The sequence below is a fragment of the Aspergillus ruber genome (assembly GCF_000600275.1).
Source record: "Aspergillus ruber CBS 135680 unplaced genomic scaffold scaffold00006, whole genome shotgun sequence".
Classification (NCBI taxonomy): Eukaryota; Fungi; Ascomycota; class Eurotiomycetes; order Eurotiales; family Aspergillaceae; genus Aspergillus; species Aspergillus ruber.
In genome coordinates this window covers 594383-621302 of record NW_024467302.1, presented here as the reverse complement: position 1 = coordinate 621302, position 26920 = coordinate 594383, and the positions used below count along the sequence as shown (strand labels likewise).

Here is a 26920-nt window from a genome sequence, read left to right as displayed (position 1 = left end):
CAACAGGAAATAACTCCAGTGTTAGTATATACTGCAATATAGCATGACAAGATCAAATGATATGTCTGCTATCCCTCTTTTGAAACTTCTATTTCTAGCATTTAAACGAAATGAAACGAAGCAAAACGAGACCATTGGATATATCAACTCCGAAAGCTGACTCTGGGCTTGAAAAATCAAGGTGGCAAAAAACAAACACAAATGAGCATACAGGATTGGTATCATATGAGCGTAACATCCGAAACATCAATGATAACATCACCGAAACAGTATAACAGGTAATTCAAGACAAAAGTGATTGGTATATGGGTATTTGAAAAGGGGAAAGGAAAAAGAAAAAGGTGAGTGGAGAGGAGAAGAAAAAATGAAGAAGAAAAAGTGAAGAAGAAAAATGAAGAAGAAAAAGGAAGAAGAAAAAGGAAGAAGAAAGAAGAAAGAAGAAAGAAGAAAGAAGAAAAGAAGAAAAGAAGAAAAGAAGAAAGTAAGAAGGGCACTAATGCTCCCTCCTAGCCAAATAGTAATGCGCCATGTCATCCTCGTCACTGCTCCCTGTGTACGTCGAAGAGGCGTACCCATAGCTCTCCCGACGCATCTGGTGATGGTCATTGGCCTGGGATCGTCTTCCCGAGGACACGGATGAAGAAGACTTGGAAGAAGGCGAGATCTTGCGATCCTTGCCCCGGCCCTTGATCCCCTTGTTACTGTTCTTGTATAGCGCGGCAAAGTAGCCCCATAATTCTCGGTCCTGCGGGTTCATAAAATCTCCATCGACTGTGGTTGCGAATTTGGCGGTCAGGGTCTGAAGGGTGGAAGCGTGAAACTTGTTTTGGTGGGACTGTTGGATATATTGATGGTTAGAATCTGACATGTCCAATATTAGGCACCAAGAAAAGAAAGGACTAACCTTGAGGTTACCAAGCTGGGTAAACTGCTTTCCACAGTTGTCCAAGAGACATCTGAAGGGCTTTTCTTCCCTGTGGGTGATCTGGTGTGCGCGGACGTTTCCTCGTTGGGCGAAGCGTTTGTGGCAGACCTCACACGAGAAGGGCTTTTCTCCGGTGTGACGGCGTTGATGAGTCTGGGATTAGGTTAGATAATAGTTCAACGTAAAGGGAAATATCTGGTAATAACATACCCTCAGATTGCCTAGTTGCGAGAATCGTTGTCCACAGCCGGGTTCCTTGCAGAACTGAAGGTACTGTTAGCCAACACTCCTTTACTTAGTCCAGAGGATAAATACTCACAAAAGGCTTGTCTCCAGTGTGCGCTCTCATATGGATGTCCAAATGAGTTTTTTGGGCGAAACTCTTCCCACAGTGCGGAAGCGTACAGGTGTACTTTCGTTTCTTCCCAGACCGGGACATCGGCTCGTCAACCATCAAGCCCCCACGAGGAGTCATAGATGACGCCACAGGCATAGGATAACTCGGGGGGGAGAAAACACCGGCATTCCCGTGAGTCAAATGCTGCAACGGAGGCAAAGACTGCTGAGTTGTTGTTGGCTCAGAACTAGCCCGGGACTGGATGGCCTTCATAAGGACATCGACATTCGTAGAGAAATCAATCTCGCTGGCAGACTTGTCCTGTGATGCTGCTCCGTTAGTGGTTTGTTGAGACGCAGAAATGGCCTTTGCCAATGAGTCTTTGCCCACTTGATTGATGGCATTTTTGGCTGGTCGGATGTCGGGAACTCCCTGGAACGGCGGTGATTCTGACGACAGTCGAACGGGCTGCGGATGAAGCGGTGGTTGTTGAGGAGCCGGGACGAAGAAGTGCGGTTGGTACGAGCTGGTATGGGGTTGAGATGGTGCTGGTGGCAGCGTTGGTTGCTGTGGCTGTGGCTGCTGTTGTTGCTGCTGAGCATGGTGATGCTGATGAGGGTTGCTGAGAGGAGGCGGGTGGTGTTGAGGATGTTGAGAATGACCAAAGCTGTACGGAGCAGTAGAAGACGAGTGGAATGACAGAGGAAACGAGGTGGCCGTAGGATAGAAGTAGTTAGAACTCATGTGGGGGTTGAGAATGCGACGAGAAGCCATGGCGCCCACTGGATGCCCGGGAAATTCGTAAGACACGGGCTCTGCAGTTTCCATCTCGACAGTCTTGTGCCTCCTTCTCGTTGCTTTCGAGCTCTGTTCCTGATGCTGTCTCTTAAGGGTTGAGGATGCAGAATCAGCAACCCTAAGGCAGACAATTGTCCAGAAGAGTACAGTTCAGTCGCGATTTCGCCTCTGGAACAGACAGATCAATGCGGGTGGATGAGTGGCAGAGGAAATAAGCAATGAAAACAAAGATGAAAAAGGAAGTCTGGTATAGAACAGTCAAAAAGCAAAGAAAAGGTTAAATAATGTAGAAAAAGAAAGAAAATCCCCGCGAATGCGCCTGTGCCTGCGTTTGGGTCCGAGTCTTTATAGATCTAGAGATCTATACGAGAGAGAAGTAAGAAGGGAGATCAGATTGGCAATATTAGGGTCTGGTCTGTGTGGTGTAGGTATAGAGCAGTAAGTACAGAACAGTAGAGTCTGGATTATGCACCGACGAGGCGATCCCGAAGTTGATATACATTCCGGCTCTTACAGCCAACCCACTTCGGCACCCTTTTTTTTTTCTTGCCTCTACTCTTTTTTTATTTTAAATTCCAACTTGTTTTGGACCCAGGACAGTGGAAGCAGCGGGGGTGGACTGAATTGACAGGGATCGGGCCAGTTTGGACTCGTAGTTGAGCTGAAATGGGAGTGTCCAATGAGAAAATTCAGTGACGAGACGATCTGCAAAGCATCAGACAAACAAAATCATCATCATTAAAATAAAAATAAAAATAAAAAAGGAGAGCTTAATGTTTGATCGTATTTACCCGTACATACATAGTTACATACAGTGTTATAATATCCAGCCCACGCTAAGTGGAGCCGAGTCTTACAGATACACTCATACCAGAATACAAATACAGTAGTTTGAGACCGGCCAATCGCGGAAACTGAGCGGTAATTCCGATCGGGCTGACAATCACGCACCGAAGTGACGGGATTCGATAGTTCGTTGTCAGTAATGCATTTGTTTGCAGTACTCCGTACAGATACTTTGTATAAGATACAAATATGCTAATTATGAATGGAATAGGAGAGTACTCTGGTACTCTGTATAGACTGTCAGTTAGTCAAGTCATCTGACTCCAGCCGAAGCTACCGCGCGTCCTCTCTCTAAATGGTTCTGATCTTACATCCCCCGGCCATCCACGCAGGCACTGCAGGGGCTGATTGGTCTATCTCGTGGCGTGGGCGCTTCCAATCAGATCGACAGTTTGTTCAACAGAGTGCGTACTTGGAGTACTTGGGTGGTGACCCTTAGCTTATTCAGTCGATCAGAACAGGTCAATGGTGAATAGCCAGTATGGAGTACTACGGAGTACGGAGAGGAGTCCGGGTCCGGTAGCCTTCGGCATAGACCAATTATATCTAGTTGCGAGAGGATAATTTTATCATCTTCCATACCCGGAAGTACTTGTACAAGAACTCCATACGGGGGGTCCTTACTTGGAGCGGGTTCATCCATCTGAAGTATCAATTCGGATTTCATCATCTCCTAACAATTTATTCCCTGTTATAAGACGATCATTCCGCATCATGTTATTTCCTCTTCTCTAAATGGTTCATCAGTCAGCAAGCATCGGACAGGGTTTGGCCGGGACAAACTACTCGACGGACCGCCGCGGGCGATCAATAGTCTGTGTGCGTATTTCCAGGATCCACCAGTAAGAATAATTAATTACCGTACATATGGATAGCCGCGACTGGCGAAAAGGCCTTCGGTGAGAGATGGAGTCTTCCGATAGATCTTTTGTAGGTAGTGGTATTCTCCTGATTCGTTTCGATTCCGTGGCGATGAATTGCTCCTAACTAATCCGAGAGTAGATTATTGGTCTCACTGGATACGGAATACGCATGGCGATATCCAGCCTCTGTAGATCAATTCTGCTGTGTATGTACAGAGTACTTGTACGCCAAGAGTACGGAGGATGTACTTGTATTATCCTGTACAAACGAGGCTCAAACAAAGATCGTTGTGCAACCATCCCATTCTACATGTATACTTTTTCTTGACCGCTAGACAATCATTTGTCCTGTCAACTGTCGTTATCCGTGCCTACTCGTGTGCGGGAGATCGGTCGATAGCCCAGAAAGAAAAAAAAAAAAAAAAAAAAACAATAGCGTATGGCTGCTATGGTTTATTGTGCCTGATAGGGTAAAAAAAAAAAAAAAAAAAAAACGGACGGAGCTGACGGAACAAAATGATGGATCACATCGCTTTTTCTTTCAATGTATTCCGTAGCAATAATAATAATAATAATAATAATAATAATGTACTCTGTACAAATACTGCCCCTTTTCATTTCTTTTTCTGCGCGGGCCGGACCTTGTTGGGCTGACACTGACAGGGTATTGACCATAGTTTGTCTTGCGGATTGCATTCTCCGATCGACTGGTTGAGGTCGATCGTACCGTACTTGTTCTTTGATATATGATCGCACATTCTACTGGTATACTATTATATAAATTAAATCTGAAATCCGAGCACAACCGATCTCATCACTACTTTGTACCGTACTCTAGACAGAGTATGTAATATGTACTGCTCAATCTGTGGGGGTCACATGGACCGATCTGCGAATTTATCCCGTTAGCCGCCCATCGCCTTGGAAATTCGGCGGCTAATGAGGAAAAAGAAAAAATCGCTCCGTTTTACTTTAACGGAATACGCTTCCTGCACAGGTACGTAACTGCTTGGATGTGGGCAATCTGCTGCCTCGTGATCTTCAGGGCAGAACATGCAGTTTTTACAGTTAGAGTGAATTGCAATTGTGTTCTTCATTCACTGGTGAATCCATGGTTTCAGCACTGCGCAGGGACGTGGAGCCCACCCCCAACTACCTACTCCACAACATCTCGATCACCGTATCAAGTGCGACCTCATAGCGAGTAGGAGCTTTTCTTGTATAGAAGGGAAAAACCCAGTCTTTTTTTATCCACTGCATACTATATTCAGTCCACGGTTTTCATATTGCAGTCAGTACAACCATGTCCCAGCTGCTGGACAAGGCCATCAAGGGAATATCCGCCAACCTAGAAAGCAATCGGCACAATGGCCGCAACAGGTTGTTGTATTGACTCCTCTCATAACGTACACCAGCAAACGAATCATTCAGAGCCAGTATTTTGTGGCAGCAACTTGAGTATAGACCAGATGGTTACTTACAAATTTCTTGTTGCTCATATACAGTACTGCGAGGCTCCGTTGCATATTATGGCAATGAGACACTAGCACAATGTATAGAGGCAGACTGGAACGCAGAGTGTAGAGATACTCAGAGCCCTACAGAGTATTATATGCTAACTCAGGTGACAGCGTGGTTCAATTGGCCAAAATGGCCGAAGTCTGAGACTGAACAGTATCTAAAAAGAACGCATCATTGGATACTAATGTGAGCGTATTGGACAGGAATCTGACCGACCAACATCACGAGCGATCAAACAAACTGTACCTGCGTTGTACAGAATACTTTTCGCATGTAATGGCGGCAGAAATCGCTAGATAAATCGAATGCTTATTTTGAGACCCAAGCTCATGGGTTTTCCATTAAGCGTATCATTCAAAGCATGTATGAAGTCTAGGGATCTTCAATGCCAGTCATAAGTAACAAGTCTGTTTGTGATGTTCTCGTTGTAAGCCGGGATATCTTTTTCATCGCTGATGGAGAACACCATGGCCATCAGCAGAACCCTCAGTGCTGAAGAAGTCTTCAATAATTGAGAACATTTCTTGGCCAGGGGTCACATAACAAATGCAACCCACGTGACGAATATATCAACCAGTGGGTGTGTTGAAGAGGTTAGAAGGTACAATACATATCTTCTCGAAGAGAAGATGTCTTATGATTTGAGCAGCTCAGATTCACAGGCATCGTAGAACACCCACCATACTATCATGTATTGGTGACTCATTCTATTAGCTGCTTCTGCGGTAGAACTGTGCCTGAGGAATAGGCATATATAAGCACTGCCAGTTCACTGGTGACTACAAAGGATTAAACCGTGCGATGAGTGTTACAATAAAAGACGAAACAGGGGTGTTTAGCAGCAAAGGTTGCTGGAAATTAATAAAGAGCACTGAATAATGGTATATGTTAATCAAGTGACCAATCAACCGGTGCAGAACTTCATGACATGTGGAATTCCTATACTAAGTCAAGAATCGAGTAACGTACTCTACTTTATCAATAGAACTATACTTATAACGTCAAAGTGATCCTTTAATATACAAGTTAATAGCGACTTACAAGCTACAATTTTCTTTCCTAGACATATAAATCTCCAAAGCACTATGCTGATGCTCAGGTCTTCATTCGCCAAAGACTCGATAGAGGATCGGTACAAGCACATAGATAAAACTAAAAACCCCCGAGGGCTCATGGAAATCCTCCTCTCAGACCGGCCATCCAAAGACAAGGCCAATCTCCTTATTGCATTGCCGATATCAGTAACAGAACAAAAGGTTGGCATGCGATGGGTCGAGTCCAAGCTGGAAGATACTGGCCACGCTCAGCTTGCACAAATTGTATGTTAGCGCTTATTCTGGTGTTTATCTATTGACCAGAGAGAACGCATATTGAGATGTCCCATAAAACCATTGTAACGGACATTTAAGGGTGCTGGGTTGTCCAGCGAAAGGTATATATCCAAGAGGAATTCAGAGCTCTGCATAAAGCACAGGCACTTTCCGACTCCGAAAAAGACGATGTGGCCATGAAAAAGTCCCACGGCAAATATGATGAAGAACTTCGACGATTGGAAGATCAGTTATGGGATCTTTCTCGACGGTGCCAGAAATTGGAGGCAGATCTGCCCTCTGGTTGTGTTGAAAGGGGCTTTAGGACATACAGAGAAGATCCAAACTGGTATTTCTGCGCATGGCTACGCCAGGATTGTGCTGGACGAGATTGTGGACGTTGTGAAAAGTTCCGAGCAGAAACAACTGCAGCAACAGCATCAATTACTACTATCACACTCCACAAGTGGGATCGAGGCCATTGCACCAGTGCTTGTAGCTGTTGCATTCGCAGCCGGGGACGCGACGGCCGTGATGCCAAAAAGCAAACTGGCATGGAATATCTTCCATTTAATATCTCTGCCTACAAATCGTTTTATTCCACGCGAGTTTATCGTGCGTATTTTTTTTGGGGGATGCAGCGTTTTGGTTGATTTTGGATTGTTTGACTACTTTTCCTAATTAAGTCTCTGTTTCTACTTGTTTCTCTATAGCTTTGGCTATATCAGTTCATACCTAACGAGGAACACAGAATGTCTGTTTTCAAGTTTCTCATCTCAAAGAGACACTAAGTAGTACGGAGTACTCCGTATACTATCTCCAGTAATTCGGCGCAACCCTACCTTGTTCTCTATGAGATGCAAAAGTACATTTCCCATGACTCAATCGTCCTGTTATAGTACCCTGTATATACACCCATGCATTACCGAAAAACAAATAATACCGAAAAACTGGTCATAGCTGACCGCATCATCCCCAACTACCCAATCATCGCATCCCCGATTCCGGTTTACGGCACGCGGACCCTGGAAAATAGTTCTACTGTGCTAAGTGTAATACAAACTACCTGTAAGCCAAGCCAAGCTAAGCTAAGAGAGCATCCATACCAGATCGGGTAAAAGGTGAATACGACCCTGCAATGCGTGCCTTTGCATTGCTCCGCGCCCCATGCTCTGCTGCGTCTCCGTACCGTACTGGATACTGGACTCGTACTTCGGTCGAGTTGATCGAGGGAAGGTAGACAACGCAGCGAGGCTGAGGCTGAGGCTGAGATTGATTGAATGTGTGGTGTGAGATGAAGTAAAGTACGTGATCCCTGTTTGCTTACGGCGACTGAAGTATCATGTGAGATGAAGAAAAATGCATAATGCAAGATATTCCCGCAAGTCACACGTTTGGGATCGAATTGCCATTTCAAATCAAATTTATCGGGATTATTTTTGTACTGGTATTCCGTAGTCAGTGGATATGTATCTACTGTGCATAATTCACATTTGTCATTTATTGTGATCTCCATTATCATGGTGATCGAGACTGATACTCTTTCCTTGGCGACGAGACGGAAATAATCACAAGCCCATGGTACTAGTAGAGTATCCGGAGTACTCCGTAGAACATGATGCTGAACAAAGTTAAGGTTGACAGATTGAGGTATCTCATAAATTAGAACTTTCGGGAACTAGATTCAACACCTTTTTCTTGGTTTCTGCCCCTGATTCTTTCCCTTTTCGCTTCTGATAGCCTCGATCTAGCCTTTGGGAGATAAAAAAAAGAAAAGAAAAGAAAAAAGCAACGGACAGGGTCTCAGGAGAACGGTACACTTACTACTAGTGACCATGTGCAGTATCTTCACGAGACGCCTTAACCGCGCCCCGATTCCAAAAATATCAGTAGTTCCTCTAGTAGAACTAGTACTCCATACTCTTGGCTTTAGTCTCAAATCTGTTTTCATTGGGAGATCACTAAGTAGCATTTCTTAAACAGTAAAAGGCCTTTGACAATCGAACGCAGAAACCCAAGCCAAGATTGAACCAGCTACTACAGACCCAGAAAAATGATTAGAGAAAATGAAAAAAAAAAAACAGAGCATAAACATAACGCAGACCGAACAAACAGGATTACACCAAGAGTCACACTTGCGCCGAAGCTTCCGATCGTCAAATTTCCATCACCGTCCAGTGTACGTCGCGTATCTAAACTATTGTTAACCATAATTCCCCAATGAAAAATATTGAAAGAGAACTCACCTCCAGATCCGTGCCCGCATGTCACCACTTCCAGTAGCGAACAAGTTGCCAGTCGGACTGGGCGCAACCGAAATAACTACATGCCATAGGTTAGAGCGTTCCTCTGAGAGAACTTGAATGCAACTCACCAGAGTTCTTGTGGCCCTGAAGCATCATCTGGGCATTACCAGTAACCGGGTCCCAGAATTGAACACCACGGTCCTTCGAACCACTCATTACCCAGTGTCCATCAGGCGTAAGGCAAACGCTAAGCACAAAGTCCTACCATGCCTGTTAACATCGAACCAAAGCATCAGAGGAAAATATAGGCTTACCTTGTGGCCCTCGAAAGTTCTCACGCACTTGCCGGGCTTGACACTGCCGCTGTTGTATCCTCGGGGAACATTGAGCTCCCACAATTTGATAGTCTTGTCAAGACTACCGCTAACAAGGTCGCGGCCGTTCGGCGCAAAAGCAACCGAGTACACACTGTCCCGATGGCCATCAGGGGTCTCCAGGCGCTCGACCAGGTAGCCGGTCGTGGTATCCCAGACACGAACACTTTTGTCCAACGATCCCGCAGCCACATAATGGCCATCTGGAGACATGGCAACAGTGGTCACACCATCCTCAATGCTGAGGGTGTACACCAACTTGCCATCAAGGATATCCCAAAGACGCACCGTCTTATCACCACTGCCAGATGCGATGTATCGTCCGTTGCCAGCGAAGTCGAGAGAGTAGATGTCTTGCTCGTGTCCACCGAAAACATGCTTGATCGTCCGGGCCGCGATGTCCCAAACCTTTTTAACGCGACAGAATTAGTATCTATCAACTCATGACAATAGAATCAAGACTGGGAAATGGGGAACATACCCGAATTTGCTTGTCCTCAGCTCCGGTAGCCAGATATTTGCCGTCAGGACTGAAACAGACGCTGCGGATGTAAAGATCTCCATCCTTGTCGACGCTCTCATCCTGCAGAATAGCAACATTCTGCCCGGTGGTCACATCGAAGATTTGCGCAGATCGGTTGCAGCCAGTAGCCAAGTACTTGCCGTCACGGCTGAAGCGAACACAGCAGACGACACTGTCGTGCACAAGGTGATGCACCAATTCCACATCCAACACGCGCTGCACCTCGGGGTTGAAAATCGCATACCAGTCAGCACCCTCACGCTTTTGCGAAGCTGGGAGATCATCAGGGTTCCAGTTTGCCAACATGTTGCCTGGTCGCTCTCTAATCAATGCCTGACCAGGAGGGGTGGGGCGAGCAATCTGAGGTGACGCGCGAGGGTCAGGATAAGCCATCTGGTGAGTCTGCTGCGGGGTAGCTGGACCGGGGGGAGCACGCGGCCTCTTGGGGCCAGGAGAAGCTGTAGGGGGTGGAGGAGGATAACCTGTACGAGTTGGAAGAATTACAATGATCTGTGTCAGCCATCAAGGAACTATGGCGAAAAAACGATTACATACCATTCACAGCAGCACCTGGCTGGTGTTTCCCAGAGATCTGCGGCTCTGGCAGTGCTCCTGGTTGAGCCACGGAAGCTGGCTGCTGAACAGTATGTTGCTGGGGAGGCTTCTGATCTAGAGATTGGGCAGGATCGGGAGCACTACCTCCTTGATTGGCCATGATTCCACCAAAAAGATTACTGGGACCATGACCCAATGCCGGGGGTGGCGCCTGAGAAGGCCCAGCATGCTGTGCCGGGCCGGCGATATGGGTTGAAACGGTCTGGACACCGCGTGATTCCAGCTCATGTCGCAGCATTCGAATCTCCGCCTCGTAGCTGAACAGAAAAGTCCGACCGTTAGAAATAATTCGCGCAACCTTTCAATCTCTAAAAAATCGTTTCTGGAGGTATTACGAACTCTTGCTTCATCTTAACCTGCGCTGCTTCCAAAGCAAAGACCTTCTGGCGAATCATTTCCATCTCCTGTAGCTGGCCGGTTACTGTTGCGTCTAGTCAGTTAACCAGGGAACTCGACATGTAATTCTATGAGCGCCTTGAGGCATGAAAGAGGGGAAATGTCACGAAAATATTGAAGTACGACCGCGTCATCGACGCACGAACAGTCGCAACACGAGGTGGGCAAAAGGGACAACACCAAACAAGGATGTAGAACCAAAAGAAAAAAGAAACTTATACACACATTGATGCTCGAATTCCCCCGTGCTCCTGGACTGGTTCTCAAACTCCTGGCGTAGCTGGTCCAGCAACTCCGACAAACGGGAGTTGGGAGCGGGAACCATCCCGCGATGAGCGTTGTACATCGCGCGTGTCGGTGGCTGGCTTCGACCGCTTTATCAAGAAGAGTCGTGGCAGAGAAACCACGATAGCGAAACGGACCGAATGGAAACGGCAATGGCTTGCGACAACGGCGACGATGAAGTGGGTCGACAGTGGAGGGAGGTAGGTAGGAGTAGCGACACACGAGACTGTTGGGAAGTCAGTGCTGCCACCGAACACAGCGCGCAGGGATAAGAACCCGCTGTGACAAGGTCAAGAGACGAGGCGATAGAACAGGCGGCGGTGGATAGGAAGAAAAGCAAAGGTGAGAGAGGGAGGGGGAAAAGGTGACAGACAGTTCAAAGCAGGTCGGAGATCAGGGCTGGGCTCGGGCGTCTGCGGCTCGGCGTTGGCGCGAGAAGCGAAGGCGGTTAGACGAAAATTGCGGCGGCGGCAGCTTCGGGCCAGTGGGTCATAGCTAAACTAGTCTTTTCTTTCCTTTCTGGGACTAATACATCACATGACTTCCGTACTCATTAGAGTAATATGTAGATACATCTACAAGTCCATACACTATGTAGTATATAATTCATTTATGGCTTGCCCTCTTTCAAGCGTATTTTTACACCCCTAACCCGTGCCAATCGATGATCTTGGTCACGACCCAGCCAGCTGGTAAATCACCGGTGCAACCTCACCTTTCCATTCAGAATTCTGTGCTTCAGTCGATGAGACTGCATGGTGGATATTCGGAACATGACTACATCAATTTCATGGTGCAGGTGCACCAAGTAGTTACAGAACTCAAAAGCATAGACCTTCTGGGGTTGGTTTTTAGCATGGTATGGAGTACAATCCGAAGCACAAAGTCAATTATCAAGCCAGCTCCATGACACGGGCTGATGCTGTGTTGTTCTCTGAACCATCATACATCCTTACCAGCTCCCTCATTGTATATTGTGTATTCCCAATAATGCACAATAATACTCCGTAGTTGCAGGGAACATGTTGATATCACATGACTTCAATCGCCCCAAACTCAAACTCCAATCAGATAAGGCCATGAAGACGGTACCTGACAGTAGTGAAGGATCCGTATACGGAGTACCGGTATAGAGTACTCTATCGTTCATGTCAAGTACTTGTATGTACTCTGTACACAGTAGTGAATGGCCATATGATAATGATCCTTCATTTGACTTTTTTTTCTAGAGCCCTCAATTGTATACTGTAGTAACATTCTAGATGGAAAAGGAGTCAGCAAATTATTGCCGCAACGGAACGGCTCTGAAAATTCCGCCTGGTTTGATAGACTCATTACTAAAACCAATCCCTTCATTTCCTCAACTTTTCTCTTCGCATCCCAATTCTTTATTTTCCTCATTTCCCTTGTTCTCGTGCCTGGTCAACTGGTCAATCCAAAGTCGACTCGACCGGGTTGTCATCCTATGGTCTTTCTCTCCGCTTCCCTAGATTTTTCTACCCCTAGACGACTTGCCGTGGTTAGAGAACAACTTGCACCATGGATATCGCCCTTGAAATCTGGGACACCTTTATTGGTGATCGCTTGTATTCGGCGCTTCTTCCTACCTCGCTGTCCTCCTCAATCACCATTCCTGGCTTCACCAATGTCGCCAACAGCACCCTGTCGCTTTTCGGCGCCACACAGCCCTTCGTTTACGAACCTGCCACGCAACTAATCTATCTCGAGCCCTCGAAGTATGCGTATATGAGCGCCTGGCCTCGAAACAACATTTACCGCCAATTCCTCAGTTTCTTCTTGATCGTCTGGTATGTTGCGACCACTTTTTCTCAGTTTCTTAGAAAGTGATTAATACTTACGTTGAATCTTGTAAAGGATTTTCGGTTTGATCACATACTTCATTTGCGCCTCCCTTTCCTACATCTTTATCTGGGACAAGTCGACCGTTCATCACCCGAAATTCCTAAAGAACCAAATTCCCATGGAAATCAAGCAGACCATGGAGTCCATGCCCATCATGTCTCTCCTCACTGCTCCGTTCTTGGTCGCGGAAGTTCGTGGTTACGCCAAACTCTATGACTCGTTCTCAGATGAGCCTTTCTGGGGCTACAGCTTCATTCAATTCCCGTTGTTCATCGCGTTCACCGATCTCTGTATCTACTGGATCCATCGTGGCTTGCACCACCCTCTGATCTACAAGACCTTGCACAAGCCTCACCATAAGTGGATCATGCCTAGTCCCTTCGCGTCGCATGCTTTCCACCCTATGGACGGTTGGTCGCAGAGTGTGCCCTACCACCTATTTCCATTCATTTTTCCTCTCCAGAAGCTCGCCTACGTTTTCCTTTTCGGTTTCATCAACCTCTGGACCGTCTTGATCCACGACGGTGAATACGTTGCCAACAGCCCTGTGATCAACGGAGCCGCCTGCCACACCATGCACCATCTCTACTTCAACTACAACTATGGACAGTTCACCACCTTGTGGGACCGCATGGGCGGTAGCTACCGGAAGCCCAACGAAGAACTTTTCCGTCGCGAGACAAAGATGGACCAGAAGGAGTGGCAGAGACAGACCAAGGAGATGGAGACTATCCTCAAGGACGTTGAGGGTGAGGATGACCGCAAGTACCTGGCCGAGGAAGAGACGAAGAAAGTCCTCTGATGTATCACTGCGTGCATCCACGACCTGGCTCCATGGAACCGTTTTACTTTCTTACATTCGCATGTGTTTGTATCGAGGTTTTCATATCTTGCATGGCTGGTTGGAATGACCATCCCTGGAGTTTCTAACAAAAACGGAAAAAAAAGAAACCCATCGATATGCGAGAGATGCTTCTGAGGTTTTCTGTCTGCAGGTCTGGGCTTCCTTGAACGGAAAGTGAGTTACGATTTCATGCCTTTGGCACATCATTAGTATTTTTAATCGAGGCCTGTAACAATTTCGGTTTAGTACATTAATTATTTTGCTTCTTGTGATATATTTACTCTAATGTGCTCTGCCTTTTACGTCAATTCTTGTGTATATAGTTTTCTGGAAAGTCAAAGCATTTCAATCATCAATGATAGACGTTTCAATCTTAAGTCCAAAGAAATATCAAGTTTCTCTTTTGCCTCGTGTTCTAATCAGAAATATGCAAATGTACCGAAGAAACTTGGAATGAAACCAGGTACCACACTGATTATATAGGTAATTTATCCTAATTAACCAGAACATCCAACTACTGACCCGCCGCATCAGCATCTGCAACATCCAAATCCCCATCATTAGCGTCTTGCACAGGAGCACCAGCAGAAGCAGCAGGCTGAACCGGCTGCGGCGGCGCAACCGTCCCAACCGGCGTTGCACCCGCCATAGCCTCCGCAATAAACGCCTCCTCAACTGCAGCCTTCCGCCGGAACACCCGAAGCCAACGGTGACCCCACTGCCTCAGAATTCCATCTTCCGGCAAACCACCACTCCCGTCCCCGCGTTCCATCTGTTCATCGTTACTGCCGTTGGCAATAGACACGAGCGAGTCCTCCGTGACCTTGAAGAGGGCTTGCATGTCTGCCTTTTCGCGGTGGAGGGTGTCGTCGATGACGCTGAGCTGGGGTTCGTAGAGACCCGGCTGGACACGCGCGGCGACGATCTGGCGAAGACGGTTGGTGACTTTGCCGATTGTCGCGGCAACCATTTCGTAAATTTCGGTTCTGGCGAGAATGTTGCCTGCAGCGAGGTTCTCGACAAGGGCCCATTCGATGACGGAGAGGGGGGTGAGGATTGTGTAGTTAAGAAGTTTGTCGATGATGTTGATTGCGATACCTGGTTGGTCGGCCCAGTATTCCATGACCGAGGTGACAATTTGGTTACGCGCACGGGAGGATTGGGGGCCGATTGCTAGGAGGCGTTCTTTGTTGCGCTCGATGCAGGAGAGGACGTGGGAGAGGGATTTGGCGCCGACGAAGCAGATGGAGGTGACGAAGGCGTCGGTGGATGGGAGCATGGGTTCTTCGACGCCGTGTTCCTTGGCTTGTTCTTCGATTGAGGCGATGATTGGTTGAATTTCTTCGTCACCAGCCTTCTTGCGAATGAGTTGCATGAGTTCTCTGCCTTCGTTGGCGTACGGCGTAGCTAAAATGTGTTAGTCAGAAGTCATAAGTAGTTACAGGTATGCAACACCCACTGTCTACAGAGTACTTGAAATCAGGGATATCCTTCTCCTTTCCTTCAGTAATCAAGTCTTGGTAAGGATCGGGCAGGGTGCCCCGAATGCGCTGCGCAAAACTCAACCGGATTTCCTTATCAATGGCCCCGTTAATAAAAGACATCTTGGGGTGGACGATGGGGAGATCAAGGTCATCGACCCTAGTGAACGTTAGCAGTCTGCGTAGAAAGCAATCCCTGTTATCGAACTAACCATTCACTCCACTTCCAAGTAAAACCAAAGTTACTCAAATGATGCGAGAACCAATCCAAGAACCGATGAGTGAGATCCAAATCGATCACCTCCAAGCCTCGGTACAGGAAACGGATCGCACGCCCCAGACTGGGAGCGATAGCAGCAGGTCCAACCTTACAGCACTCAGTGAGCACTGAGTGGTAGTAGACGAGTTTATGCTCCGGCGTTGGGAGTTGGAATAGTTGAGAAAACACCGCGTCAACAGCAACATCTTCCGGTTTCCATGTTGGGCGGTCCTGGGGAAGTTCGCGGAGCCGGTCAAAGGGCGTTGCGCGCTTTACAAAAGTATGAGGCGTGAAGTAGCAGTCGACATCGATCAGCATCTTGGCAGTCGCGTTACGGTTAAAGTCGAGAAGGTTGATGGTGTCGACCAGGGAATCGCGCAACAATGAGGATGTGATATCAGACAACGGAGGCACCGTTTCCACTTCCTGGTTTGCGTATACCGATAGATAGACCTCGGGAAAGATTGCTCTGGCACCATTCGGGACAGGGTTGGGAACGGTGATTTGCGGGAAAGCGTGTCTTGTCCCTGGCTCCAAGGGCTTCTGCTCCTCCTCTCCCTCCGGAGGGATGTTCCAAGGACGAGGAAGGCACACCAGTTCCCAATTCCGACTGGACTCGGCCTGGAGTTGTGTCTGGAGGAGACTAATAATGCTCGGTGTAGCGACGGGCTCTTCATCTTCCTTGGGAAACGGCTTGACCAGGTCGACAAGCGCATGGGGAGTGGAAGCGATAATGTCCGTCTTTTCAAGGAGGGCGTTTGCGTGGCCCCCAAAGCCGGTTGCCGGAGATGCCATCACATAGGGGATAGTAAAAAGGATGATCTTGACCAGTTCGAGTCCTAGCAGCTAAATCCAAATTGTCAGCAAATTGTCATATTAGAAACATATAAATACCATGGGAGCAATGCATACATCTTCCGAAGACGCTGTCTGTTGATCGACCGCGCGCGCGAACAGCTCTTCTAACAATGGAAAGATCCCATCACCCTCGAAAATGAATTGAAGGCAACCAAAAAAGCGCACAAGAAGCTTGACTTCCCGCCAAGCACCGACATTGATAAAATTTTGCAGAGTGCTGCTAGCTTTCTGAAGCACTTCGGCCACAAGCTCCGACCTGTGGCTATTGGCAACCAAGACCGTGGCTGCGACAAAGGGAATCTTCAACGGTTGCTCGACGGCGCTGTCAAGAAGATCGTATCGTTAGCCAACTGCAAATATCGCGCAAGCAATCGCCATAAAAGTATTTCCAGAACATACAGGTCAATGGTAGCGTCGATATAAGTATTTCTCAATTCTTCATCCTCGTAGTTCTCCGCGACGGTCTTTGCAATGTACGCGACATCATCCTCTACCCTTCGAACGACCTATATCCACAATAAAACGGTCAGAACTGAAGACAACCAGAGAAATTCGATGTCGTGAGTATCCGTACCGATTCCGCAATCGTGAATAGCAGTCTCCGGACTCTGCCAGATAGTGGTTCTTCGTATCTTCGACGTTGCTGACGGCGGTCGAAGTCGTCATCGTCTATAAAAGCAAAAGAAAATGTGAGCGACATATGAAAAACGAGCTATAAAGTAGTGGTACAATAATCCATGATAATGACTGACCTCTATAACGCCTCTTGCGTCCACCACCCCTGGGGGGACCATTATGGCGGCGCTCGTAATCGGCCATATGCGCGGAGGCTTTTCCCTTTATTATCTCCTTTCTTTTAACACCTCAATAATACTCAATCGTATGAGATTCGTTTGTTAATCTCGATGCGATAGGGTGTAAGAAGCAAAGCTTTTTGGAGCTCTTCCTAGCTATGCGCGCAGAACGCTAAAGACCAATAATCGCTGCGGAAGTCCGGGACAGCGGCTGCTCCGTTCCGATAATTACATAATACATTTACATCCTAAGTTAACTACAGAGTACAGTGTAAAATATCAAAAGATAGAAATGGCGGGAGTTGAAATATCCAAAGCAGCTCTAGGCTGGATATGCAACCAGATACAGACTTCCAGGGACCATTGAACTCGACACCGCGAATAAACCACTCAGTAAAGGCCTTGAAGAAACTTAAAGATGGAAGGAAAGAAACAATTAGTCTGCTTTCTGGATTGAAGAAGACTTATAGCTTCATGGTTTAGTTGTGTCAAACAAACTATCAGCCGAGTCATGAAAGCGAATGAAACCGGGATTCACAACGAAGAAAATGATATAAAACAAGAGCGACGAACAAAAAAGCGATGTAAAGAAGAGAAAAGAAAAAGGGGGATAAGGGTCTCTAGAGCCGCAAGTCTGGAATAAGTCCTCCAATACATATATTTAAAAAAGCACATCACGCACATGTGCAACCAAGCAAGAAAGAAAAAAAGAAATAGAAATCCTCATGAAATCTGACCCATGTACAGGACGCTCATCCCTCCATACTTCTCAATATGACTTGCAGCAATCTGATTCCCATGACCCCTTCATTCGAGATATGAAGCTATGCTGACTTACATCCCGGAAGGCAGACTCACGCAGATAAGGGTATCACTTTTTCCTCCCAAGAGCTGTCTCAGACACCTCGAAAAAAACGAAACTCCAGGCTATAAATCCCATCCCCTCATGCGTGAAATGTCATGATCTATTTCCCCACCATCATGACATGGATGACACTTCTTTTTTTTTTTCTGGTTTTTTCGTCGTTTTTTTCCTTTTTGATCTTCCCCCAGAGAAACCAGCTCTCAGATGCTTCGCCAAAGGAGAGAGGACTGCAGATCCGAAGAAATCTTTTCCAAACTCAGAAACCTCCCGATGCAAGGTAAGAAAAGAAAAAGAACTCGTACTGCATAACGGTAGAAGAAAAGGGTCGCACTCTTTTTTTCTCCGCGCAATTATGCAAAGAATAGCACTCTGAACATGCGTACAATTCGTGAGCATCGCTCTCAGACTCAGTCGAGGCGTGCCATCATTTGTTCCTTCGAAAGCGGCTTGAAGGAATCGATATCGAGCCCGCGAGCGGCGAGTGCAGGCCGTACATGAGGGGGAACCAGTCGGTGGTTCATCGAAGGAGCAATAGAGAGTTCTAATAAAAGATTGTCAGTTCTCTGGATGCCTAAAAAGAAGAAATAAAAGATGCCAACATACCATGCCGGGAGAAGTCGAAAAGGTTAGGCAAGTCCCGTGGCGCGGCTTCGGGGTGCCGCGAATCCGGCAACTTGGTATTGGGGTCCCGAAGTTCATCGAAGAAAGGATGGCACATTGCTTCGATCGCAGACAGACGTTGTGTGGGCGTATACTCCAATAGAGCCGAAATCAGATCAATGGCCTCGTGCGGAGCTCTCCGGAAAACCTAAAGAGGATATAGTCAGCATGGCACTTTTAAGGAGGATATGAACGGGAGCGGGGAATTGTCTACCTTATTGAAAGGGTGAGGCTTGATCTGAGGGAAACGATGCTCCATGTAGTTGGGGTTCATGGTCCGAATCTGTTCCCGGGTAGGGGTTCCAAGGACCTTAATGATCTCCACAAGTTGATCAATTCCTGATTCTCCTGGGAAGAGCGGTTGTCCCAACATCAACTCGGCCATCACACAGCCGGTGGACCACACATCTGGTATTTACGTTAGGCAACTGAAGATAACATTGGGTAGGACCAAGGAAAGAAGGAGAGGGAAGAGGGGAGAGTGCCAGGAGGTCGTAAATACCAATTTTTGTTGTGTAGTTGGTTGCGCCGAAAATCAACTCGGGCGCACGATAGTACCGCGAACAGATGTAAGAGACGTTGGGCTCATTCTCAACAAGGATCTTGGCGGACCCGAAATCGCAGAGTTTCAGAATACCGGAGTGCTGATCAAGGAGGAGATTCTGAGGTTTGATGTCTCGGTGACAGATGCCTTGGGAGTGAATGTACGCCAGGGAGCGGAAGAGCTGGTAGATGTAAAGCTTAACCTCCAACATCGGCATGGTTGTCTTCATCTTGTTGAAGTATCGCGACGCCCGGTAGACGGTCTCGGGGACATATTCGAGGACAAGGTTGAGGTACACTTCATCTTTCTACTTAGGTGTTAACATCGAACCGGTTTGAGGGGACGGGAGGAAGACATACCCTCTCACCGTTCGAGTAGTAGAATGCCTTCAATTCTACAATGTTGGGATGGCGAACAATCCGCATGATTTGCAATTCACGGTTCTATGATTGTGTCAGCGATGTCGACGACGGCACCGAGTTCCGTTACGAAACCACTCCCCGTGGCCTGTCGTATGACTTACCTTGAAACGCTTGTCTTGCAAAACTCGTTTGATGGCCGCATCTTCACCGCTGGGCATCATCTTGGTCTGAAAAACGACACCAAACGACCCATTTCCCACGATCTTACATTGTGTGTAGGAGATCTCCTTCATTTCTCCGGACAGCCCATCTTGGACCTTTTCGCGGACGACCTCTGCTTGGTGGGGAAATAAACTCGTGTCAGTATATAGAGTAACCAAGATAGGATAGCGACGCCATTGGGTCTAGAAAGCGATAGGAAAATTAAACAGGAAAAACCATCTCTTACCACCCATGCGCAGACTTGAGAACATTGAGGGCTTATTTTGTGACATCACGAGAGACTTGCGGAGATGACGGTAGGCGGCAAGGTGGACAGTGCTATTGAGAGTATGGACGATTGTTGTATTTCAAGAGCAGAGGACAGAAAAGAGGCGGTCAAAAAAAGAATAGTGGTAACTGCGAGGTTCGATTCGGGCAGCTATTTTTGATCGATAGATGGAGCACTAATTGGATCTGCCCTGGGATATGCGGAATATCCGAACGGAAGAAGTAATGGGAGTGGGTGTGGTGTGGTGGATGTTGAGTGGAGGTGCGCGTGAGACCCAAAGGTTGAGGAGCTGAGAGAAAGCGGACTAGGCTGCGGGACGGACGAATCGCAAGAAGTTATTTGGGGAGAATGGCTCAGGACCAAAAAGGACCAGATGAGAACCAATCGAGGTGAATAGAGTGCCAATAGTACCGACACCAGATAAATAGACCACCGCAAGGAACCCTTTAGGTAGAATGGAAGGTAGGAAGAAAGAATGCGGATTCAACCAAAGGGGAATATGAAGGAGAGGGGGAGGGGAGGAAGAAGATCAGTATCCGTGACCAAGTTCGGATACTTAATAAGAAAAAAGAAAAGAAAAATGGGAAAAAGAGGAATAATTAAGGGGCAATATTCACGGCTCACCAGTTAGGTGAGAATGGGCGGTTTAGCCGGATAATAAATTTCTGAAATAATGTAGAAGGAGAGGGGGGTGGAAGGAGGAGAGAGGAAGAGAGGGAGAAGGCAGAAAGAGAGGGAGACGGAGAGCAGGTGACGTTGGTCCAGCGACGAAGCCCGAACACGCGAGGGCTGCAGGAACGCCGGGTTTATGAAGAGAGCAACCCAGAATAAAGACAACCAAGATGTAGATTTGAAATTACTCTATTCGAGTAAAGTATGTGAGAGAAAAAAAGGAAGTTGAAAAAGGACAATTAATCTGGTGGTTGTCTGGGGGGAGGAAGGTGAAAAGAGATCCGGTGCGGAAGCGCCTGTCCCAATATCTAGTTCGTGGGCGGCGGTTTTTTGGAGGCAACTTGAGGGAACAATACAGAGTAGAAATAGAGAAAGAGAGGAAACAGAGGGGCAAAGAAGTAGAAGAGGAGAGGAAATTGGCACGTTTACTATTATTATTTTCTACTTGATTTACTGGCCACTACGACAAACAATTACTCCGTACAGAGTGACCATAATAATAGAAAAGGTTGTCATAGTTTAAAGCCCAGTGCACAGAGCTGCTGGTGGCAGTGTGTGGAGAGACGCCATGAAAGTAGGTCAATGGCTGGGGGAGGGCCCAAGTCGGATTGCTCTTTACGGCCGCCGGCATATGGAGACATGGGTTTGGGCATTCAAACCAAACTAAAAAATTATACATAATTATACGGAGTACTCCATACGTTGTATTGGACTTGCAAAATGAATCTGGAGTTGTCCATAAAAAAAAAAAATGGCGATAATATTTTAGTCAATATCATACTGAGTAAAGAGTACAAAAAAGAGGGACACATGACCAAAAATACATCATGGTATCGGCCGTACCAGTATGTACTATTAAATTGGTACAGTAGTAGTAAGCGGGGCATAGGTCAAGTATGGAGCCAGTAATAATGTAATAAATCACATACTGAAATTAATGCTGAAATTATGCCACCCTTACTCCTCCATACAGGAAGCAAGGTGTGTTTATGCATATGTACTTTGATAGAGAAGGTAGCTTTAGATATGCTCCAGTTGAATGTAGATAGTTTAAAGTCCGGAATATATATACATAGTTGTAGCACATGCTACTACTCAGCACATGCCAACCCAGTTACCATTGATGACGGCGGCTGTAGACGGAACATTTTGTAGCCGACCTCGACCATCGACCATCACTATTACTGCTAAGCGCTCGCTCGGGAGAAGACCGTATGTCGTCGGTTAGCAATGAGGACGGATCGGGCATATACGGTAAGTTTAAATTATGATTTTTCATTCATTCGCTTTTCTTCCATCAGTCCATGCCAATTATGTTTGGGTTTCGTCATCTTCCGAGGGTTTGGATAGATTCCGACGTTACCAAGGAACAATCATGAAGAATTGCAGCCACGTTCCTCTCACAGCAGTTTTTTTTTTTTTTTTATTCTGTATTCTTTTCACCCCTAACGCTCATTTCTTTGGTTAACAATAATGCATGTAAAATAGACTAGTCTCGGTAATTATGGGGGTCTTAATCTGCCAAAATTACCCCTGGTATTAAGCTAGTACAGTACCGACACCAAATGGGAACACCCATGAAGTCACAGCCACTGGTTTAGTTGCCGCTAGACCGAATACAGGCTAGTGCATAAGAAGAGGGCCAGTTACACCCCTGTAACGTCCTGCGGATTGAACCATCAAGTGTCGGGTGACCAGCAACGATTTCCCCCCGCAAGAGCATCGTGATTGGCTTATATCGCTAATGGGCTGAGGCTTGAGTGGTCAGTCGCTTATACGGTGTAATTTACGACGTCAATATACAATTACATAGTATTTGTACCATGGACACTCCCTCCAATTGTAGGTCAACGCATCTTGGCTTTGACGTCATGGGCCTCGTGAATAACTACTCATTACATCTTATGCGAGAGACTTAACCATGGAAATTCGGTTTATGGTGAAGGTTGGAGGATATTGGAGTCTAGTAATACTCCGTTTGTCGTAGTACTACTACTGTCCACTACCACATACATACTGCGGGAATGGAATCAATGGTTGACTGTAGACCTAACAGGTGCACCTAAAGCTTGCAGACCCAGTCGCCTAAGTACAAACTGGTATGCACGAGGAGCTCGGAGCGACTTATGGACAGTGCGGTCTTGGCCAACGAAGATCTAAGTCTTAAATGCAGGTCAGATGAATGGCATGTCAGAGTAGAGTATGACTTCGTTTTGCATATAGAATATTGAGAATTGAGAGATTTCCCCCTCTTTATCGATTACTACATGGGTCTTTTTGCATCAATTGAGGCTGTTCTGACAGTCATGTGAGCGGACAGCCTGACATTCCTAGCATTTAAAACTAAAGTTGCATAAATAAACTCAGGAATTGCGCCGCATACTACGTATGTAGCTGTAGCTTATTCTGCAAGTGGCTTTGGGATTATGATACCGCCCATGCTGTCTTTCCGATGAATGTCAGCTGACACGTGAAGAACTGGACTGGCTTGACTGCCCAAGGATGGATGGGCTTTATCAGAGTAGTACCCAAGCAATCAATATCTCAGGAGAAAAATCTTGTGCTGCGTCATGATCAGGAGATACTCGATACTTCATTGGTCGTTTCATCGGTACCCGTCTACTATGCATGCTTGACATGCTGCTGTGAAGCCCGAAAAATTACTTCGGCTGTAACTAATAATGCACAGGTAGGGGAATTTCACGTCCAATGAACGGATATTAGCTGAGACCCTGGTATGGATGACTACTCTGTATGTCTCCAACGATAATCATCAGTATTATCGTCGGCAACATTCATTCCCTTCGTCCATTTGCCTTACTCAGTAGGAAACACAAACGAATCGAGTCCAGACATTACACATGATTGGAACCCGTGGGCCTCAGGGACGATGGTAACCACTGGGCAGTGATCTCACTATTATCTGACATTATCTAGGGTTCGACCTGTCACGAGATAATATGTATTCATGCCCAAACGATAATTATAGCAGCATTCTTGTGTCAGACGGCGTAATAAAGCCGAAGAATCTAGGGCAGTGCCACTCCCTTGGCCGTGACACCAAAATTTAGATATGCAGTACTTTTCTTTTGTGTACCTCTCCACCTACTGTGTGGAGTATACGGCTCTAACATGGCCACACCCGAAACTGTTGGTCAATTTGAAACACAGCCAATATCATTCGAGCCGCAGACCTTAAAAACGAACCCTGGTTCTTTGAATATTTTTCAATCAATCACCGGTTGTAGGCAGTTTGTACCTCAGATTCAGAGGCCAATAATGACAGACTCCGAAGTAGAATATCGGGAACGAAGATCCACTGCAATTTCGTCTCGTTGTCGGTACATACTTTGTTGGCAGATGAACTCTCCGTATATAAGGAGAGCTATTTAATTAAAACGCATGATACAAAGCGATCTCATTCGCCTAAGAAAAATCTGCATGTTACTTAATGCCGCTATGCGCGAAATAAGACTCGGCCGTGGGTTCAATGGAATGACGTCATCGTGGATCCTACGATAATCAATCAAACTCTCTATCGAAACATCGAATCTACTCAGCAGAAGTCTACGGCGTAGGATAGAGAAAATGAAGAGATAGCCTTAAGGGCGAACATAAATTCTAGGGATGTTCTCCATATCCAGGGGTAGAGAACGCTTGTAGAATCCACTTTCACTAGGGCACAGATGTTGTGGACCGAATATGCCAGTCTCGGCACTCAGTCCGGGTATCAGGATACGGTGCCTGACACCTAACCAAGGCTAACCTCTAGGTTTCCAACAAACGAATGCCGTCCCTAGCATTAGCCAACTAGAATAATGGGCTACTTCAATAAACGATGGAGTCGCTTCGATAGACATGAAACATGAAGAGTAGCTCCCTCAATTACCCCGAACGGTATAGGGCAACCCCACGGCCGATTGTCATTGACTCGTTAGGCAGACGCTTTGGGCCAGGGGAGGTGCGAACTGAGGTCATTCTGGGTTTTCATCTTATTGTGATGGTCCTTTTATCGTTTCTGATAGTTTCTTATCAAAGTTCTGCTGGGACTAGGTTGACGGGTGTATTATTGAGTTTTACAAAAGGGAGTTTTTTCTATGCCGTATTACCAGTACCAATGCCATTCACGGAGTACAGCTGTAGGTGCAGGCGAGATCCCTTAAACGAAGCCTCAGAAGAGTCTTTCAAAGATAATAGCATTTATACGCAGTTTGTCTGAGTGCTCATGTCTCAAATATCAGTCCTACTTGAAGACCCTGCACAACAAGCCGGCAAAGGGCATGTACATGGCAACCTCCTAGAACCAAGTCACCTATACCGATTGTTTGTCTTTCACTAGATCCAGCTAATCACTCATCCTCATTATTCGGTATTGCAAAGTACAGGATCACATCAGATCGTCAACATTGTTTTACATTGCCTCATCTATGATGCGAAACCAAACGTAATCCTCGTGCTTCATGCATGTCTCATGTTGACCAGTCAAGATAACCATCAGTGAAAATAGGAAAACAACAACATACAAGAGGGCGGGCCAGTAAGTCATAGATGAGGCCATAGCCAAAAAGGGGAGAAAGCGGAGGAAAAGAAATTCATGAGAAAAAACGGAAATGGTTCTATACAGAAAACGGGAAAAGAGATGGTTCCATGGCGCCAAATGACTATCTCCCTGCACCGGCAAACCGCATTTTGACGTGAAAACCCGAGAAAGTGATACATCAGGTGGAAAGCGAAGAAACTACTAAAACATAGGGATGAAAAAAGGTTGTCAGCTGCAACGTGGGTAGTGAACATTAACGAGTTGCCCTCCCATAATAGTTGGCTTCGTTAATTCCAACTATTCGTTAATGGGTGCTTAGAAAGGAGGAGGAACCATGCCGTGAGCCTCAATCTTCTCCTGCTGTTCCAGCATCTCCTCACCAGCGATCTCGAGGGATACAGCAAGACCAAGCTTGGCAGATTGCTAAAGAAAAAGCATAAGTGGTTAGCTCGAGGGAATATTCAAAACATTAGGAACACGTGACAGACATAACTCACCTTAGCGTGGTCAATCTCACCGGCAAAAGTGAGAGCAATGGGCATAGCTATCCGCTTCTCCAAAAGGCAGCTGACCTTACCGGTGCTGTCAACCTGAGCACGGAACGAAGAGGCGCGGAAGTCGTATTTAGCTCCAATGGAGGTAGTGCCGTCTTTGCTGGGAGCACCCATCATAGCTGCCGCCGGGTTGGGAGCAAACTGAAGGTTCATGTCGACACCAGCCTCAATACGTTCAGACAGCTTTCTCCAGTACGAGGCAGCGAAGACACCCTGAGCCTGGAGCTGAGCACTGGCGATCCAGTCACTGGTCTTATAACGGCCGCAGTACGAAAGTGCAGTTTCGGGACGAGTGCTCATTCCCTGACGCTGCCAGATCGCTTCGAAACCGAGAGCCAGGTTGGGGGTAATGGATTGAAGGTAGCTTCCGACGAAGATTCCGGTTAGGCCGCCATCCAAGAGAGAGGGGTTGAACGCCTTGATAGATGCCGAGAAGTCGTCACCAGTGTAGTCATTGTCGAGTTGCAGCAGACCCTGGGTCGCACCAGCCATGATCTGTGTGTTGGCCTTGGTGACAAACTTGGGACTCCAGCGGTAGTTACCAACGGCGGCAAGCGAGCCATCGCTTCCGAAGTTGCCTTGCGTGAACACCTGTTCGTATAATAAATTCTCTTAGTAACCCAATCAAACATCTTACCACAAGAAACCCGCATAGATATTGTAAAGAGAAACAGGAACATGACCTACCCTGGGACTTCCGTACATGGCCGAGAAAGCGTACGGAGGCAGGTTACCCGACGAGCCCATGGCGAATGCATGCGACACACGGAAAAGGGGAGACATGCTGAAAGCCTTTGTCAAGTCTGCCCGGAGACCTGTGAACATGAAGTTGGACAGCAAGACCTCCTTCTGCACCTCCCTCGCGATGTTATCCACAGTTCCCGGGTTGGAGAGGCCGAGGGCCTCCCTGCGCTCTGAGAACGAGTTGTATGCATCCTTGGCCACAGCCGCAACGGAATTGTCCGTCAGGAAAGAAAAAGCGGAAGATAAATCGGCCATTGTGACGGAGTATAGGGTTGGTTTGTCGGTATTAGTACGGAGAGGAGGATGTGGTATACGGGAACCGAGGGTCGTGACGCTAGTCGAGAAATGCGG

At 46.9% G+C, this 26920-nt stretch overlaps 7 protein-coding genes across 7 annotated transcripts; 2 read left to right on the top strand and 5 right to left on the bottom strand.

Annotated features, from left to right (window-relative positions):
* Nucleotides 1-493: 493 nt before the first annotated feature.
* Nucleotides 494-2090, bottom strand: EURHEDRAFT_451414 (C2H2-type zinc finger protein; the record flags this gene model as incomplete). Its single annotated transcript, XM_040783949.1, has 4 exons — nt 494-835; nt 905-1078; nt 1136-1189; nt 1245-2090. The coding sequence occupies 4 exons, from the start codon at nt 2088-2090 to the stop codon at nt 494-496; spliced, it is 1416 nt and encodes a 471-aa protein (XP_040640963.1).
* Nucleotides 2091-6710: 4620 nt separating this feature from the next.
* Nucleotides 6711-7253, top strand: EURHEDRAFT_451694 (uncharacterized protein; the record flags this gene model as incomplete). The annotated part of the gene is made up of 1 exon (XM_040783967.1): nt 6711-7253. A coding segment is annotated over one exon (543 nt), but the record flags the coding sequence as incomplete, so codon positions are not given.
* A 1589-nt stretch (nt 7254-8842) lies between these two features.
* Nucleotides 8843-11100, bottom strand: rcoA (putative transcriptional repressor TupA/RocA; the record flags this gene model as incomplete). The annotated part of the gene is made up of 7 exons (XM_040783969.1): nt 8843-8922; nt 8975-9107; nt 9161-9628; nt 9702-10225; nt 10299-10615; nt 10698-10779; nt 10980-11100. 7 exons carry the CDS (start codon nt 11098-11100, stop codon nt 8843-8845), a joined length of 1725 nt encoding a protein of 574 aa, XP_040640961.1.
* A 1387-nt stretch (nt 11101-12487) lies between these two features.
* EURHEDRAFT_474663 (sterol desaturase family protein) lies at nt 12488-13784 on the top strand. The gene is made up of 2 exons (XM_040785389.1): nt 12488-12847; nt 12915-13784. The coding sequence occupies exons 1-2, from the start codon at nt 12579-12581 to the stop codon at nt 13702-13704; spliced, it is 1059 nt and encodes a 352-aa protein (XP_040640960.1). The 5' UTR covers nt 12488-12578; the 3' UTR covers nt 13705-13784.
* Nucleotides 13785-14244: 460 nt separating this feature from the next.
* On the bottom strand, nt 14245-17295 carry EURHEDRAFT_326124 (NCBP1 family protein). The gene is made up of 7 exons (XM_040778352.1): nt 17097-17295; nt 16919-17013; nt 16744-16850; nt 16399-16666; nt 15440-16332; nt 15206-15387; nt 14245-15153 (listed from the first exon to the last, which is right to left on the bottom strand). Exons 1-7 carry the CDS (start codon nt 17161-17163, stop codon nt 14261-14263), a joined length of 2505 nt encoding a protein of 834 aa, XP_040640959.1. The 5' UTR covers nt 17164-17295; the 3' UTR covers nt 14245-14260.
* Nucleotides 17296-18410: 1115 nt separating this feature from the next.
* EURHEDRAFT_451120 (GSK family serine/threonine-protein kinase) lies at nt 18411-20063 on the bottom strand (the record flags this gene model as incomplete). The annotated part of the gene is made up of 7 exons (XM_040783924.1): nt 18411-18544; nt 18607-18811; nt 18878-19071; nt 19166-19514; nt 19567-19650; nt 19731-19906; nt 20018-20063. The coding sequence occupies 7 exons, from the start codon at nt 20061-20063 to the stop codon at nt 18411-18413; spliced, it is 1188 nt and encodes a 395-aa protein (XP_040640958.1).
* Nucleotides 20064-25586: 5523 nt separating this feature from the next.
* On the bottom strand, nt 25587-26824 carry tom40 (TOM complex pore protein TOM40; the record flags this gene model as incomplete). The annotated part of the gene is made up of 3 exons (XM_040786212.1): nt 25587-25694; nt 25769-26416; nt 26513-26824. 3 exons carry the CDS (start codon nt 26822-26824, stop codon nt 25587-25589), a joined length of 1068 nt encoding a protein of 355 aa, XP_040640957.1.
* Between the last annotated feature and the right edge of the window lie 96 nt (nt 26825-26920).

Bases quoted from the DNA above. Each gene is read 5' to 3' on its own strand.
- EURHEDRAFT_474663 (XM_040785389.1), top strand. From the start codon at position 12,579: ATGGATATCGCCCTTGAAATCTGGGACACCTTTATTGGTGATCGCTTG. The intron at 12,848-12,914 runs GTATGTTGCGAC...AATCTTGTAAAG, and splicing joins AGTTTCTTCTTGATCGTCTG to GATTTTCGGTTTGATCACAT.
- EURHEDRAFT_326124 (XM_040778352.1), bottom strand. From the start codon at position 17,163: ATGGCCGATTACGAGCGCCGCCATAATGGTCCCCCCAGGGGTGGTGGA. The intron at 17,014-17,096 runs GTCAGTCATTAT...TTGCTTTTATAG, and splicing joins ACGCAAGAGGCGTTATAGAG to ACGATGACGACTTCGACCGC. The intron at 15,388-15,439 runs GTTAGTTCGATA...AACGTTCACTAG, and splicing joins ACTTGGAAGTGGAGTGAATG to GGTCGATGACCTTGATCTCC.